The sequence below is a fragment of the Marmota marmota genome, unplaced genomic scaffold (assembly GCF_001458135.2).
Source record: "Marmota marmota marmota unplaced genomic scaffold, marMar, whole genome shotgun sequence".
Classification (NCBI taxonomy): Eukaryota; Metazoa; Chordata; class Mammalia; order Rodentia; family Sciuridae; genus Marmota; species Marmota marmota.
In genome coordinates, this window is record NW_026000026.1 from 54,217,818 (window position 1) to 54,236,136 (window position 18,319).

General features: G+C 35.8%; 2 protein-coding genes across 3 annotated transcripts in view; one reads left to right on the forward strand and one right to left on the reverse strand.

Annotated features, from left to right (window-relative positions):
• Window positions 1-18,028, reverse strand: part of Spata9 (spermatogenesis associated 9) — a 30,689-nt gene extending 12,661 nt beyond the window's left edge. Inside the window, exons 1-3 of one of the 2 annotated variants that reach the window (XM_015483742.2) lie at window positions 17,941-18,028; window positions 17,654-17,742; window positions 7,981-8,202 (exon numbers count right to left, since the gene is read on the reverse strand). In XM_015483742.2, coding sequence (XP_015339228.1) covers window positions 7,981-8,202; window positions 17,654-17,742; window positions 17,941-17,956 — 327 coding nt within the window. In that variant the 5' untranslated portion in view covers window positions 17,957-18,028. Of the gene's footprint in view, window positions 1-7,980; window positions 8,203-17,653; window positions 17,743-17,915 lie in introns of both variants that reach the window. The other variant, XM_015483734.2, reaches the window with a different exon arrangement.
• LOC107140623 (60S ribosomal protein L32) lies at window positions 5,328-5,853 on the forward strand. Its single transcript, XM_015483779.2, has one exon. The coding sequence runs from the start codon at window positions 5,385-5,387 to the stop codon at window positions 5,790-5,792; it is 408 nt and encodes a 135-aa protein (XP_015339265.1). The 5' UTR covers window positions 5,328-5,384; the 3' UTR covers window positions 5,793-5,853.
• Window positions 18,029-18,319: the final 291 nt, after the last annotated feature.

The window sequence follows — 18,319 nt, forward strand, 5'->3', positions numbered from 1 at the left end:
TAAGAGGTTTATTTTTCTTTCATATATAAACTTCTAACCTCCATCCTGAAAAGAAATCACCAATTCACTGGGATGAAATGAACTGCCAGGCATTGTGAAGGCTGAGGGTTTGCTTCACTTTTGCCCTTATCATACCTTATACCACTCTACAATGCCTACACAAAATAAAAACAGTCATCTCAGATGGCTTTATAGAGATAACTCTGTCACAGGAAGAGCTCCTGGTCCTGTGGCCCTGCATTGGTCTGCCAGAATCAACAACTATGTCTGGGAGCTGATGTGTCTTGGCTAAAGTCAGCATTAAAGCTGATTATCTAGGTCACTGCAGGGAAAGCAGCTGCAGGCTTCACTCAGCCAGGCAGTTCTTAAAGCTGGGCAGATGTACCATTCTGTAAATATAGGTGCTGGGGATGCTGGAAACCTCCAGGGAATTCTCTGCTCAGTTTTTTTCCATTTCTGAGGCCTCACAGGCTAGCTGCTGTTCTATTACTGCAGTCTCAGCCCTGCAGAACCTGAAGAGGTTTGAGGAGCAACCTGACTCAGCATTCACAAAGGAAAGCCTCTTTCAACTAGATGGTCAGAGGAGAAGCCTGACCCCAATTCTCTGTGCTCATGTTATAACAGGCCATTGGAATCTCTTTAGGTCACTTGTGTCAATTAAATTTGGGGGGAGCTCATGTTTGGCACATACTTCAATATACTAAGAAATATGGGACATGGTCTAGATCTGAACATCCAAGCAGAAAGGCCCAGGTAGATTGTTGAGGGAGTCTTGGGACAGAGTCCATTCTCTGATTATCTTGAGGAGACCATTACTATATGCATCATCTCAGATTTCCCTATGTCAAAAGGCTAAAACACTATTCTGATTATTGTCAGTATTCTAATAAAAATGCCTCTTTATTTCCATGTTCTTAAGGAAAGTGATCTATAAGACAGTACTGGTAGAAACATTTAAGTTGTTCTAGGTGTGAATGCATCACCCTCAGACCAGTGACTAGACAGATCACTTGAAGAAGATCTTTAGAACATACTTTCAGATGAGTTATTAGGCCATGTACCTTCCTACAAGCAAGTTTTCATAAAATGTTATCCCCCATGCATTCACAAATACCACTCTTTGCATAGAAAGCAATTCCAGCTCTTCTTTTTAATTTCCTATAACACCAAGCTCCACCTTGATGCAGGCAGCCTAGGAATTCTTAAAGGAATTCATGCTGGAACCTACTCTGGATAAGTTGAACTCTATGTCACGTAGCTTCTTCACACTGTGACATTCACCTCACAGCATAGTCTGGTACCATGGAGACACTTCATCCACAGAGCAATCCGTTGCTTTCTGCCACTTCTCATATCTCATATGTTTCTCTGTTGTATCTTTGACTCTCTGGGCCACTCTATTCATATTCATACTTCTATTTTTATCCTCAGTGAGCCTTTCAAATTTGACATGTTATTTTCTTCCTTGCTACAACTTAGTTTCCTCTTAATGGAAATTCTGCTTCTCTACCCAAACTACCACATATCATTCAAGTGAAGCTTCTTCCTCATTCCCAGCTCTCAAGGACTCTGAAACCTCTGACCAAGGATTGTCTTTTGTTGTCTTACTCCAGCCATATAGAATTATTTGTTTTCCAAATAAGTCATATTCTCAGTTACCTCAGTACCTTAATATATACTGTTTTCTTCTTGGAATGATTCACTTACTTCTTCACCTGCAAATTCTTCTTCCTTCAAGTTTCAGAATACCAAATCTTCTAGAAAGCCTACACTGACCACTCCGGAATCATAGGACTCTTCTTTACACTTCCTTTGTATACTTGGCACCCTTTAATCATATGCTTATTACTAAACCTCACTGACATTGTTTTCTATTTTACCTACCGGCCCCACAGTCCACAGAGCAAGCAAGAAAGGTCTCTGAATCCCTAGAACCAAAACTAGTGATTTTACATGTCATGTTTTCAACAAATATTGTTGAATGAATAAAAAAGTTAAGTCATATTTCTCTTACTTCCCCAAAGAAATTTAACCATCTTATATTAAAACTTGTGAAGGAAGTATTAAGTAAAGCTAAAGGCCATCTGATTCCATCAGCATGGCAGACTGAGAACCACTTGCACAAAAACACTGAGAAATTCCATATAAAATGAAACTCAAAATATTTAGCATAAGAATGATTTTACAAAAAAAGAAAGAGAAGTTCCCTGTGCCAAGAACAAAGATGGAACTAAAAGCCAGAGAAGCAAGTGTATGAGTTTATACTTCAGAAACTCTGGGATGTTATTGGACCCTGAGATAATGATTGGGTGCCTGAGTTCTAATACAAAGACTGGAGATGAAATGAAAATTGGGCCTTTTCGGAGCTTCAATTTCAGTGAACTTGAGACTCAAAACAGAGTTCTCCACCTGGGACTGGAATTCTCCTATGAGATGCCGCAGTCTGGCTGGGCACAATCAGGAGCCACTTGTCAAAAGAAACTAACTTTATTTTTAGAACCACACACGCCAAACAAAACAGCCTCTCAGGAAAAACCCTCAGAGCCTCAACTGCCACCACTGGCTTTCCACAAGCCTCTCTCTCCCACACAAGCTTCTCTCCACCTCCCACAATCCTCCTGCTCTTGAGGCCGATTGGCTGGGTCACGTGGGCGGAGCCAAAAAAGTCCCCCAATGAGCAGCTCCGTGGTCTGAAAGGGCAGGGAAACAGCCCAATGAGCATCACCGCAGAGGAGCCAATCAGCTAGATGTTGCTGGGGCCGCTGTGAGCCAATCATCAGCCGCAGCTGGAAGTTTGCTGGGGCCCCTTCGGCTGTGGCTCTCAACATGAGAGATTAAGACCTTACAAAGGGATCTGAATTTACCCTTTCAGCAGGAAAACCTAAGCTGAAAAAAGAATAAAGCTTGCTCCCAGATTGCTGACACCCTTGGAAACAAAGCAAAATTCCTCTAAAGGGATGGTTGGTTCCACCAGTAAATACAGAAGGGATTTTTATTAAAAACAAAACAAAAAACAAAAAAACCTCTGTTGGAGAAGATGCTTCAGTTAAAATTAAGTTATAAAACATAAGTAAATTATCTAATATATGATATAATATAAATCACCATAGTTAGAAAAATTAGCATTCCCCCTAATATTTCAAACAACAACCATGTAAAAGACCATTCCTAAATAAATATGTTCAGAAGGATTAAAGACTTTTTTTAAAAAAAATGAATAAACTTGTAAAGGATCCATTAAAAAGATAAAAGAAGCAGAAATTTTAGGTACAACACCAAATAGAACTTGTAGAAATGATAAATGTAATGTTTTAAAATTAAAATACACTGACTAAATAGGAAAGACAGTAGAGTGAGTCAATGTAATTTTCCTATGTTCTTATATGAATATATGACCAGTGTAACTCCACATCATGTGCAACCACAAAAATGGGAAATTATACTCCATGTATGTAGGATATATCAAAATATATTCTATTTTCATGATTACTAAAAAGAACAAATAAAAACTTTAAAAATACACTAAATGAAAGAGCATTTTAGGCATAATTACTAAGGATGTATCAAAAAGAGACAAAGAAGGCTGGGGTTGTGGCTCAGTGGAAGAGCACTTGCCTAGCATATGTAAGGTACTGGGTTTGCTCCTCAGCATCACATAAAATAAATAAATAAAATTAAGGTATTTTGTTCATCTACAACTAAAAAAGAGAGAGAGGAAAACATAAGGAAGGCAAATACACATAAAGAATAAAATGAGAAGATCCAAAATATGTTTTAATAGCCATTCTATAAGAAGAGATTAAAGAAAAAACTAAAGAAGCAATACTTGAAGAAATAATGACTAAGAATTTTCCAAAACTGAAGAAATCATCCTCTAATTAGGAATCAGAAGGATTCCCAATAAAGAACACCCTCCCTGAATACAGTTTGGTAATAGCTAATGAAACCTGGAGCAATCCCTCTTCAGATATATACCTGAAGAATGTCTCACACACAGGCAGGGATGTATTTGCAAGCATATTCACTGAAGCACTGTCTTCAACAGAAAAAAATTTAGAAACTAAACTGTCCATCAACCCAGTATCAGATGAACTATGGATCTTTTTTTTTTTTTCTTACCAGAGAGAGAAGCTAAAAATAAACCCTAGCTACATATTTATCAATGTCAAGTAAGAACAGTCTCAGAAGGATAGGCACAGTATAATTTATATAAACTTAAAATATACATAGAATAAAACTATATGCATCTAATGTGAAAAAAAAAAAAAAANTATATATATATATATATATATATATATATATATTAAAAATATAGAAGTAAGGACATATTCACATCAACTTCAGTGTAATGATTGTCTTTGGTGAGAAGCAAAGAGAAGAGAGTAAGCTATAGTTAGTTATATTCATTTTTATTAAGGGGAGATCTGAAGGCAATATGACAAATATTACCAGCAATTTAAATTTCGGTTAGACTTACGATATATTACTTTCTGTGTGTTTTGAAATACTTCATTGATAATAATTTTGGGGATTAAAGCTAGATCAATTAGAACAAGAGCAAAGGAGAAGAGATCTCATAGGTTATTGATTTTGATGTCAAGAGATAGTCACAGTCAGTATATGGACCTTGGACAAGCCAGTTGGTCCCTAAACCTGTCTCTTTCATCTCAGCCTCCAGGAATAAGTTAGATTTAAATTTACCTCAGAAACTCATTGTCAATCAAGGCAAAAAGGCAAACCCATTGTGTTGTTTTTCAGTTCTTATCACCGGATAAAAGGAAGCACATAAGTTCAGCTGCAATGGATACAATTTTTTCCTGCCACTGAATATTCATGAGTTTTGAGAGAATATTCTCATGGATTTGTTTCATTCCTGTACAGATTGATCTTCCAAGCAAAGGACATGTTCAAGTAGCAAACAACCTTGGAAGCTAGAGAAAGTGTACAGAGACCTAGAGAAGTTCTCTCCAAACACATCACCTGGCACTAAAGACAAAGTCCTCTTCTTCTCTCCTAGACATTTACATTCCAGGGTGATAAAAAATCACCCTCGGGTGGGGGAGAGAGAGAGACAGAGAGACAAAGAGAAGGCTGGGCAGATGTATCATTTTCCTATGAAAAGCTCAGAGTGTTCCCTAGCATGGTGGCACATGCCTGTAATCCCAGTGACCTGGGAGGCTGAGGCAGGAGGATAGCCAATTTAAGGCCAGGATGGACAACTTAGTGAGACTCTGTCTCAAAATAAAAAATGAAAAGAGCTGGGGTCTAGTTCAGTAGATAGAGCACCCCTGGGTTCAACTCCTAGTACTGAGAAAAAATTTAAAAAGTGCTCAGCTCTTCCTCGGCGCTGCCTTCGGAGGTGGCCGCCATTCGTAGTCGGCACCATGGCTGCCCTCAGACCTCTCGTGAAGCCCAAAATCGTCAAAAAGAGGACCAAGAAGTTCATCCGGCACCAGTCAGACCGATATGTCAAAATTAAGCGCAACTGGCGGAAACCCAGGGGGATCGACAACCGGGTGCGGAGGAGGTTCAAGGGCCAGATCTTGATGCCCAACATTGGTTACGGGAGCAACAAGAAAACCAAGCACATGCTGCCCAGTGGCTTCCGCAAGTTCCTGGTGCACAACGTCAAGGAGCTGGAGGTGCTGCTCATGTGTAACAAATCTTACTGTGCAGAGATTGCCCACAACGTTTCCTCCAAGAACCGCAAAGCCATCGTGGAAAGAGCGGCCCAGCTGGCCATCAGAGTCACCAATCCCAACGCCAGGCTGCGCAGTGAAGAAAATGAATAGACAGTTCGCGCGCACCTTTTTTGTGTGCTTAAATAAAGCCACAAGCTGCCAAAAAAAAAAATTAAAAAATAAAAAAAAAATAAAAAGTGCTCAGTCTCTTGATTTCAAGGTTCCTCACTTTTGAAATAACCTGCCTTATGGGAACTGAGTGTAGGGAACCAACAAAAAATATTGCTCTGATCCTTTTACCATGAATATCAATCTATGTCCCTGACCTAAGCCTGGTGTGTGTGTGTGTGTGTGTGTGTGTAGAAAGATAATTGATTAGCAAGTAATGTAAAATCTCAGATCCTTGATGGTTCTGAATTAGCAGAGAAGCAAAAAGGAAGACTCTGAATAGCGAAATGGACAGTGTTTTAAAATATGATTTCATGTACTAAATACAGAAATATTTTTCCAAAGATATTTCTTATATCAAACCTCTAGAAAATCTGTAGGTTTGACAATGCAAGGAAAGAAATAGCAAAGCAAAACATTCTATATAAAGGTGATTTCAATGAGAATTTAAAATAATACAGTTTAGCTTTCTTTTTACTGACCTAAGGATACAGAAATACAGCTTGTAGATCTTAGAGACTCATATGGTTAAAACAAAACATTTTTTTACTTTATTAGATATCAGGTATTATAAATGAATTTTTTTTTTATAAATGCTGCCCTCAGGCAGTTCATAGCTCACATATCTGATAATTTTTGGAAATGTCAAATCTTTGATTAAAGAGAGATTCCTACAGAGTAAAATGTTTTTATTATTATTTGTTGATTTGGGCCACTCAGCATTCATTTTATCATCTTTTTGAAACAACCCACATTTTTATTTGTGGATTTACTCTTCCCATACCAATCTCAGATCATATGATCTGGAGGGACGCCAATCCCAAATATAGGGATGAAGCTGGTAATCTGGTCATAGACTAATTAGGGCATCCCATTTTATGGCTTAGAGATGAGCACTGAGACCTAAGTCATTCTCCTATATAAGTCATTCTCAAAGAATAAACCTGAGGACTTTACTGGGAACACTGGATTAATGACTCTCTTTTCTGCTGTGAAGAAATCTAGAAGGAAGTAACCCCAGGAACAGCTGCAAATCATGGAGGAAAATGCCACTCTATGCTGAATGCAGTCAGCATAGAGCAAGCAGACTCAAGAAATGGAGAGAAAGAGACAAACATCATTTGAGTACCTCTATCCAGCAATATCTGGGCTTTTAAACAACTCCAAACTGTTTACATAAACTAATGAATCCTACCTTTTTTGACTTAACTCAATTTGAACTTTGTTTTCTCTCCCTTCAACACAAGAGTTCCAAATGATTCATCCTGGGGTTTAGAGGCCAGACTTGCAAGATTCTAATCTTTTGTAGTGAAAATTTAGGATGCTTTGAACAATGCCCAGACTGAAAAACCCAGAGTTCTGTACCATAAAGTTTAGGAAAAAAGAAATAGTTCCTTAAAAGTTTTATGAGCTGTTTTCCTTAACAAAACAGAGCCCCAATAAAACAATGTAGAAAGGGTAATTCAAAATCTACTTAAATATTGATGGGCTTATCCAAATTATAGTTAAATATACTCAATATATTATATATGTAAAGATTATACTGAAAATACAACAAAATCATGGGGGAAAGAACAAAACAGCCATTTTAAAGATTTGTTGTAGAATTTCTTTTAGGTTTGACAGAAATTGTAATTTGCATCCTTATATTTGGTTGAAATCGATTGAAATTGACCATTTAATAGAGTTAAATAATAAGCTGGGAAAAAAGTCTACATTGCTGGGCTGGGGTTGTAGCTCAGTGGTAAAGCGCTTGCCTAGAATGTGTGAGGCACTCAGTTCGATTCTCAGCACCCCATATAAGTAAATAAATGAAATAAAGGCCTATCAGCAACTAAAAAAGTATTTTTTTTTAAAGTCCATATTGCTTCCCCTCCTTTTCAGACTTATTTAAACCAGAAAATACACTATATTGAAAAAAAGCAACCATTTATTTCTCTTATCCAAGTACATCTATTTTACATGGAAGACAACCAAATGCTCTACATTCTCATTTTTAAAATATTCCACATTTAAAGCAGTTTAGCTATCTTTCTTTTTAATGACCTGAGGATACAGAAATACAGCTTGTAGATCTTAGAAGTTTCTTTAACAAAGGTCCACATCTTGTGCCAAAGCAGTAGGTGCTTACCTGAATGTTATATACTGGTTGACTTGGTGCATTAACTTCTCTCAGCAGACGACAAGATATGTCCCTTAACTCCAAAATTCTACATGTAAGCTTAGGATGCAGAAGTTTGGCCACTGACTGGGAAGATCTGGATATGTTGTTTAATCCTTGAATTAATGCTCTCCGATTGATCTTGGCTAAAGTGATAGCCATTCTGGATTTTTTCTGCACAGGTTCTCTTTTCTGAAAAATAAGTCTTTAAAAAGTAACTGATATGTGATTTTCTAATGCATTATTAAAATCCACTTCTGGCAGAGACTGAATATATAGCTACATTGCACATAATATTGTATATGTATTTAGTATCCAATAATTATATACTCACATACAATACATATACCCCCACACTTCAATATGTATATATTTTTTTCCTTAGGAAAAATATCCAGAAATGAAGTAACTAGCTAAAAGATCGATATTTTTCATTTTTCTCTGGGTTTATATCTTTTTTTTGCATTAATTTCAAAAGTAAACAAGAATCCTTATCCAAACATCAATATTTGAATTATTCAAACAATAATACTTATTGAAAACGGTTATAAATATTTTCCCAGTCCACTTAAATTTTTAAATTATGAAATGCAGCATACATACTATATATATATATATATATATATATATGTACATGTATAATTTAAAGAAAAGTAAAATAAATTTCTGCATGCTAATCAGCAAGTTTAATAAAATTTTACCTCTCAATACTGTGAAAATTCTATCAGTATTCTGATAGAAAAAAACTGTAGCATTACATAATATAGTTCTTTCTCTTCTCTACCAGTAAGTGAACCATGGGGCAATTACTTACAATGTGGTTAGACTACATTCCAGGCAACAAACAAATATAGTTTCCATTATTCATGTTAAGTAATTTTGTGGGTTATTTTGGCATTTTAGGATATAACCGGAGGGAAAGTACTGGTTAATAAGTACTGGTTAAAAACAAGTAACTCTGGACCTCTAAATATTTGTTCAGCCTAAATATAGAAATACAAAATATTTTAAATAGATTTTTTTGCCCATAACAAACACCATTTTCAATGCCCCTTCTTTTATCCTGAAATAAATGTATTTTTGTTATTTTGTCATTGAAGTTCAGTACTTCTACTACTGCTCAGCATTTGTCAATGGAGATAAACAAAAGCTGTTCTAGCTTCTCAATGAGGAAGTATTGCTGTAGCATTTGGTGTTCTGTTGTGATCTGATAAGTTAACTTTACTAAAAAAGTCCATTAGCCCACCAGTGGCCTCAGCCTTCCTAGTCAAAACCAATAACAGAGAGTGTCATCTAAATTGCAGACTACAGAAATTGCTAAAATCTCAAGCCATTTCAAAGGAAAGCAAGCCAAAAAAGCAGTTATATGGCAGGTAGAGCAAGAAAAGTAACATGCAGGTACAATCATTTGACATTATTTTCTACCCTGATTGTGGTTGTGAGCACTCCTGGGAGAGAACCCAAATTGTCTACAGTATCCAAAGCTCTAGCACATACAGATTCCATTTCTCTTGTGACTTTGTTCTTTGCTACACTGACCTCTTCCAACTCCTTCTCAAGGTGGAGCAGCGGGAAACAGTTTGATCTGATTATAATTTACTTGTGCTTTTTTCTCATTATAATTTACTATCACGCAAAGAAGTCCATATGTGATGGAATATACGCAGGTCTACTTTTACTAAATAACTTTGTCTACTTGTCCAAGCATCATGCAGTGTTGGAGGACCCCCCTTTTTTTGATACAAAGATTTAACCCAGGGGTACTTAACCATTGAGCTGCATCCCCAGTTCTTTTTATTTTTTATTTCAAGACAGGGTTTCACTAAGTTACTCAGGGCCTCACTAAATTGCTAAGCTTTGACTTGAACTTGTGATCCTCCTGAGTCTGTCTCCCATGTTGCTGGGATTATAGGTATGCACTGCTGTGCCCAGCTAGGTCCACTCATTTTTGCAGCTGCAAAATATTAAATACTCTGCAGTTTCCCTATCCGTATTTTCATAAGTTTATTTACAAAATCTTGTGATCTGTATGTGTTGGTCTGGATTAACTGATTTCACACATTTATTTGTATTAGCCAATCTTGATTCATTCCCCCAAACAGTACTCCAGAATGACCCTTCAATCTTCACTTCTTTTACAGTTTCTCTTTAATTTTTTATCTTTGTATAAAAATTAAGCTATTTGTAATTGATAATCTGTTAACCCAACATCTCATGTAGGATTCAGGTTAACTGACTCGTTATAAATATTATTTTAATGCAGATGAACATTATGTTAGTGCCATACTTTGTGTTATCTCCCCCATTTGGTGCTATAAATTCCTGGCTGTCTCTGACAGTCTCAAGCTGATTCTAACGACTATCATCATTGTTTCCCTTACATGCTCGTTGTTTAGTGTGAACACTGTGCTTATCTTCAGGTTTTTAAAAATACTTTCCCTTTTTGATGTGTTCCTAGATTTTTTTTTTAAAAAAAAGCAACTGTTACTTTTGAAAATAAAATCTTCCTGACCATCTTTATTTTCCTTGCCACAAAATATGGGATTGAATTTCTCAAGAAGACTTCCATTGATGAAGCATGTTTGGTGGTTCTTCTTGTCTCTGGAGACATGAAGGTCACTACAGAGGAACAGCTACTTATATCCTTTAGATGCAGAATGAGATTCCCTATATATAAAACACTCACCAATTCAATAGGAATGAAACCGGAGATCATTATATTTTGTGAAATAAGCAAGACACAAAAAGACAAGTACCACATGGTCTCGCTCATACATCAATTATTACAAGGTTGATCTTATAGAAGTTGAGAGTAGAATAGTTACTAGAGGTTGAGGAGTAAATGAGGGAGAAGGGATGGGGAAAGTTGAAAATGAGTACTAATAAATAGGAGCAGGAGGTTTTGGCATGCTCGAGTATATTTGGGTGACTATAGATAACAAAAAGTTATTGTGTATTTCAAAAAGCTAATAAAAAGAATTTTGAAAATTTTACCACAAACAAATGATAAATATTTGAGGAGGTAGATATATTAAATCTGCTTTAAACATTCCACAATACATATATATCCAAATATTATATTACTCCATTAATGTATACAATTATTCATAGACCCATTAAAAAATTTATTCTTAAAAAGTCACTAATTTATGCTGATGATTTCAATTCACGCTTAGGTTGAGTGAGTTACTCAATTAGTTCAATTAGGAAATTGGTTTTTTTAAAAAAAAAATTTTAGTTGTAGATGGACAAATATCTTTATTTTATTTATTTATTTTTATGTGGTGCTGAGGATCCAACCCAGTGCCTCATACATGTGAGGCAGGCCCTCTACCACTGGGCTACAACTCCAGCCCAGGAAATTGTTTAAATGTAAATGTTGACCAAAAATTAAATTTCTTTTCCCTCTTTTTTGTTTTCTATCACCCTAATCATCCTGAAGTTGATTACAAAGTGTGAAAGTTTAGATGATTCTTTCTGTCATCATCATCATCTGAGCACATCACCAAAGGCCAGAAAAGAAATTCAAACTCTCCATCACACCTCAGAGATGCATGCACAAAGGTACTTAGAGGTAACATACCAAAATAAACCTAGCCTCAGTTAATAAGATTGGCTTTAGAATCTTGCTCCAGATCTCTCCATTTGACCTCCACTATTTAAATATAAACCCTGCTTTTCCTTTTCCTTTTCTTTTTTTCTAGAGCCAGGCCCATTTCTTTGTCATCAGCAGTTTTAGTGCTGAACTCTGATTTCTATTATCTCAGCGTTTTACTATCCTCCATCTATAAAACCAGCCTGTCAGCAAATCTTATTCAATTCTTTCTCTGAATAGTCCTGGAATTCGACCACTTACCACTCAGAGTACTACACCCAGTCTGTTATACTTAGATACCACCATCATCTCTTCTCCAAATTAGTGAATTAGACTCCTAAATAGTTTCCCTGCTTGCAGCCTTGCCTATTTTCATTCTTTCAACAATGTATCAGCCAAAGAGATCCAATTAAAACTCAGATCATACTGCTCAACTCTGTTGATGGCTACTTCTTGAACTCAGTGTAAAAGTCAAAGTACATTCAAACCCCACAAAGTCTATTACTTTTTTAACTCTATGGCCTCATCCTCTTTTCTTCTTCCTTTCCTTCCTCACTATTTGTTGAACTTGTCAGGTAGACTTCGTGAAATGAAGGTACCAAATGGAAATATTTCTTCTCAGACCCAGACAAAATTAGAGCCAGGAAGTTATGAAGGGGAACGGTTCATAATTTTCTGAGATAAAAACTTTCTCAAGGACAAAGGCCCAAGAGAGATTTCTTCTCAATATACACATATCCCATGCTTTGTATGCCTCACACATATGAAGAGATTTGTGTAACTAAGTTTAACATTAAGACTGCAATAATTCAGAAAGATGCTGTTGACAGGACACTCACCCAACAGTTATGGCTCTGACAACAAATTTACACCAACTCCTGCCTCTGGTCTCCACTACCACCGAAGAACACTGTATCCAAGTAGCTTGCACAAATATCTCCTTTTAAGTGCCTTTAAAGTCTTCCTCTTGCCTGGATCTCCTTGAATACCTATATAGTTCTCTATGGCACAGGTACTCCCATTGCCTACTCTGCTATTCCCAAATAAATGTCATTATTCTTTGGAGAAGCTCTCTGATTGTTGTTTAGTTTGATAATTTCTATCTCAGGGACTTTGCACTAGCTATGCCATTTGATTTCTCAAGTGTCCTGGATTTACTCCCTCACTGCCTTTAAATCTTAATTTAAAAATCACTTTCTCACTAGACCCTTCTTGGTTACACTACCTCAACAATCAATTGTTCATTGGATACCTACTCCCCTACTTTATATCCCTTCTCTGCTATATTTTTCTTCTCCCTACATTTACCAATATATAGTATACAGTTTAAGGGCCTGGGGTTGTGGCTCAGTGGTAGAGCACTAGCATGTGTGAAGCACCAGGCTCTATCCTCAGCACCACATATAAAATAAAGGTCCATCAACAACAACAAAAATTTTTTTAAATATACAGTTTATTTCCCTTGCTTCTTATTTCTGTTTGACAAGAATGCAATTTGTATCACAGCAGTGTTTTATAGCTATTTGGGGGCTCTCTGTCCCCCTGCAAGGCCAAGATTAGTGCCTGGCATGTAGTAGATACTTCACAAATACTTATAAAAATGAATGAACGAAGAGCATCAGAAAATGTAACAAATTAATATTGAGAAATATCAAAGAAATATGCCAAATTTAGAAACCACCTAGAAAGTTTTTCGTGCACAATCTACTTTACAACTTTAACAATAATGATTCTGCTTCACAAGAAACAATTCACCAAAGACAAAAATGCAATTGAATTATAGAACATTCTAGTTATAGTCCTATTCTCATTACATTTCAAAACTTCAACACCATTAAAAGTAATTTCCAGATACTAACAGTGCATCCTCAGAAGTTTTTTTCTCACATTAAAAAAAAAAAAGGAGAATTCAGAGAAGTACATTTACAAATGTAACATTCACAATTTTTGGCATGGGTTACAGCATTATGACATATGTTCTATTTGTAATTCCCAATCTTGTAGTATATGGTTAAATGTAATTTTAACTAATTTTTTTTTAGTTCCCCAATTATAGTAAACATTTCTTCATTCAAATGTAAAGGTTGGCAATTTTAAATTCCTCATATGGAAATCATTTACAATTTGCCTCTGTAAAGCTTTAAAAATTACCTTACCAAGAAAGTAGATACTGGTTGGGACACAGAGTGTGGAGGATACTAGACCTCAGAAACCACTACCTCAAGCCAAGGTTCTAAAATGAGCTTACTCAGCCCCAGAAAGAAAATTTCATTTAAAATATTTAGCCATGAAGAACTACTTGATAACCATTATTCTGAGTATATCTTCTGTAAAAATTATACCACCACTCCCATCAAATCTTTTTGTTTTGTTTTAACTGTAGATGAACAATAAGGCCTTTTCCTGAATAAATAGCCTGGGGTGGGGGAGGATTTAAATACCAACCACAGAATTTAGAGATTTAAAAATATAACCCAATTAATAAAGTCCTCTAAGCATTCTTAAAACTATTTCTTTCAGTACATTTGGGAAGTAGGGATCATCCTAGAAATTTTTTTTTAAAAAAAGCATTTATAATCTGACCTTTTAAAAATAATCTAATTAGCAATATTCTCTGGATATTTTATTTTTGAAGAAAAATAGCTTCAAAAGTGCTTTAATGCTCCTTAACTACTCAGATTTCTTGCCAATCTCAGCAACACATTCTTCAAAGTAAGAAAAAGAACAATGTAAGTATTTCAAAAATGATAAAATAATGTTATCTATTATTATGTTCCTCTCTAAGTGAATTAAAGTTCTTAAAAGTAAATAGATTCCAGAAGATGAAAATGGGAACACAGAATTCTTTCTTTAGGGATCAGAATATCAATCTATTTCTATATAAACCATGCTTTGGGCTCTAGTAGGACAATGAGGCCATTCAGATGGGAGGAAAAGATGAAGGGAATTAAAAAGAAAGTTGCAACTTCTTTGTTTAAGTAAAATCCAAATTTCTCTAATTTAGGCAATGGGAGAATCACAATTTGGAAGGGATAACAGGGATTTCTTGGCCTGTCTCTGGCTTCTAGGATTCACCTTGAGGCTTTCTCAATAATTACTGTCACCATTGTGCTGCTTTAATCATTTGATATCCAGGATCAACCACGAACACCTGTCCATCTTTTCCCTTTATACCACCAAGTATAAGAGCATTGCCAAGAAAAGATTCCAGTGTTTCAAAAGACTTTATACTAATGCTAGAAGAATGCAGAAGAGGAAGTAACTAGATTGCAAGTCTAAGATACAGAATTACAGAATTTGGTTTGCCCTGTGGAGCTTTTAAGCCTTATTCTATTTGCTCAACAGTCCACTATCTGGTTGCCACCTCAGCAGGGTGCATCAAGGACCCACGCTTTTTGCAGTAAAGACTACACCATACAAGAAATGGATTTGTATAGTGCCATACAATATCACTGACGATAACACTAGAGAGACTGCTGGAGTCTATAACATCTTCTGAAAGTCAGTTCTATAAGTCTCAGAACTCTACCATAATTAAGAAAGTCCAGTAGGTCTTAACAGTTGAAACTCATGTGTGATTTGATGGTAAATAAGAAAGTCTATCACTTTGCTTATTTTAGAAACATACAAGCTTAGAAATTTGAATCATTTACATAAATACACAGCCATAATCTTCTATTCAGATAAAAATAGAGTTTAAGTATGCTGCAAGCATTATTGGTGAATATGGGTTTGTAGAAGTAAATTTTGGGGGTAAATTCAATTTTACCCACTAAGCATTGGTTCAGTTTTTAAAACTTTCAAAAGTGTAACCTACACTTGACTTCTTTGGGGATTCTTATGGCTGCTAATCCCTCCCTCTTTTTTTCCTCCTTTGACCTTCATAGAATTTCATTCTTTCCTCTGCAAGAATTCCCTTTTGTACTTCTGACTCTCTGCTGATCCCTTTAAACACTGGCATTTCTTGGAGTTTAATCCCAAGCCCTCATATTATTACATTCTCTCCTTAAAGTAATGACATTTACCATCTTGTTTAGTTATAGCTATCATTATATGCTTGATTTTATGCATTACATAATGATGATGTAATAATGTATATTTTTAGTCCAGACTTCACTTGAGCTTCCAATCTATATCTCCAATTTACAGCTCATCTCCATGGCTCAGAAGGGATGTGACAGAATCCCTTAAATGATCCAATTAAATTCATTTCATTATCTCCAAACCCACTCCTCCTCATAGAGTCCTCTATCCTAGTTAGTAGGACCACTATTGTTCTACCCACTCAAGCAATCCAGAGTTTACCCCATCCCTACATATCCCTCTCACACTACATTGTCAGTTTCCAGATACCCTAAATATCTTGTACCCAACCCATTCTTTCTAACTCCAATGTATATGTCCTGTCTTTGTTTTTGGCTATCATTTGTAAAAGAATTGTACTAGAAGCTCTGCCCCCATTCAAAACACATTACCACTGAAGAAATAGTTTCATAGTGCAAACTGGATGTCATTTCCATGCTCAGAATCTTTCTGTGAATATCTATGTTATAATTAGGATGAAGCAAGGTCTTTTTTTTTAACATGGAATACAAAGACCACCATATTCTGACTCCTGGTTACATTTTCTAATTTTCTACTATTTTCCTGCCTCAGTCCTTCTCTCATACATGCTATTTATTCATATTTACTTGGCATTTAGGGAATATGCTATGCTGTTTCATACTTTTCAGCCAAATTCACACTGTTTTCTCTGGGTTATTATTCTTTGCCCTTAACTACTTACCTTACCCTTTTCTTTACCTAAAAAAACCCCTCCTATTCATCCTTTGAGAGTCCACTTAAGTATCCTTCCATGAAGCTTTCTCTAACCATCCTAGGCAGAATCGTTCACTTCTCTAAATTGAATTTACCTCTGAAACACTTAGCATATTCTAAGGCAATTATTTGTTTACAATTCTGTCTTTATTCAGTTAAGCTGATTGATGGATGAGATGGTGTCTTGCATATTATCTCTGTAGTCCCTCTGCCCAGCACCCATCAGTAGGGAGTATTTAGTAAACATATACTGGCTGGTTTTCTCAATGAATGGTCAGATAGTTCTTACCCTTGGAATGAGATGTACAGAGTGATTATTGTGTTGCTTGGAGTGCTTTACTGTTTATTTCCTGTTTAGGGCTATGTGCCTCACCTTTGACATTGCCAAGATTTTGATTTCTGAATAAGTGGATTGTTACTGTATCATAAGTGGATTGTTACTGTATCATAAGTGGATTGTTACTGTAACTTTAAGGCATATTCTATTTCAACTGTGAACAAAATGGCTGAAACATACTTTTCCATTAACAACTGTGTACCTTTGAGTAAATTAGGTTATATATGTCCCCTTAACAAGGTGTTACTTTTTCCTGATTATATGTCTCTTCAAAATTCTTTGTTGCTCTACTCTCCATTTCCAATATTTTATCTATTTCAAATCTTTTTTGGAACAGAGATTTTTAAAATACAGCACATATATACTTTGTTTAAATTGATACCAGTATTTTTTCCACATTAAAACACATGCACTTTTACTATATTTATCTTTCCATTGCTACAATTGAGTGTTTGCACTGATTTAATTGCCTCAGATTTTAGCAAAAGTATATCTGGCTTTTTTTTTTTTTCACTTTACCTTAAGCAAATCTTTATTTATTTATTTATTTTTGTGGCCTTGTTCATGAAAGGCAAGCACTCTACCAACTGAGCTATATCCCAAGCCCATAATTTTAAGTGAACTGCATTGCAATTGTGGCTATGAGATTTCCAGATTTCTAATCCAAGGATTGTCTTTAAACTTAATTTATGTCATTTCCTGATCTACAACCCCTCTTTTTTCCAGATCATCCTCCCATTGAGGAAGATTGAATTTTCTTTTTTTAGGTAAAATTAATATCTTCTTAAGCTCCAAGCACTTATATCAAAATCAAAGCATTAAATAATCCATATGACAGTAAAAATACAATATATTTTTAAAAATTCATTTTGAAAATTATGAAATCACATTACCTGATTAGATTGTGATAATCTTAGGATGGTAGGAAGTTCATCTTTAAACTCATCTATAAGGTCCATAATTACTTTCTGGATCCCCTCCACTAAGAAAAAAAGAGGTTAGGAAAAAAAGTTTTAAAACTATCCCCTAAATGATTCAAAAGAACTTGGAACACTGGGTTCGCCTCCTAAGTGACTGAAAAGAAGAGAACCATAAGGGATCTTATTCTCTGTTGTTCCCACACCCATATTCCCTTTAAAACAAGATTGTGTGTACTTTTTCCAGAACAGTTCTTCAACACATGCCCACATATCCATCCAATGGGTTTGACTGGCATGAAGAGTTCTTGCTGGGGTTTCTAGTGCCTAGCAAGCTTGCAGGCCTGGGCAGGGGATAGCCTTCTACTCAGGAAAGCAGGGGAGGATAGAATCCGCAGGTCCTTGTTGGAATCCATTGTTACTACACAATGGGCATCTGAGAACTTGTTACAGAATCTTCTGAAGTCACCCTGGCAGTGAGAAGAGGAAGAATGTGTTTGGAGGCATGAGGGGAGGAGTGAAGGAATCAAAAAAAAAAAAAAAAAAAAAGCAAAAACAAAAACAAAAAAACAACTAAGAAAGTTCTAACAACAATGAAAGTTGATTTTTTTCCCAAAATTCTTCAGTGATACTTCAAATTAA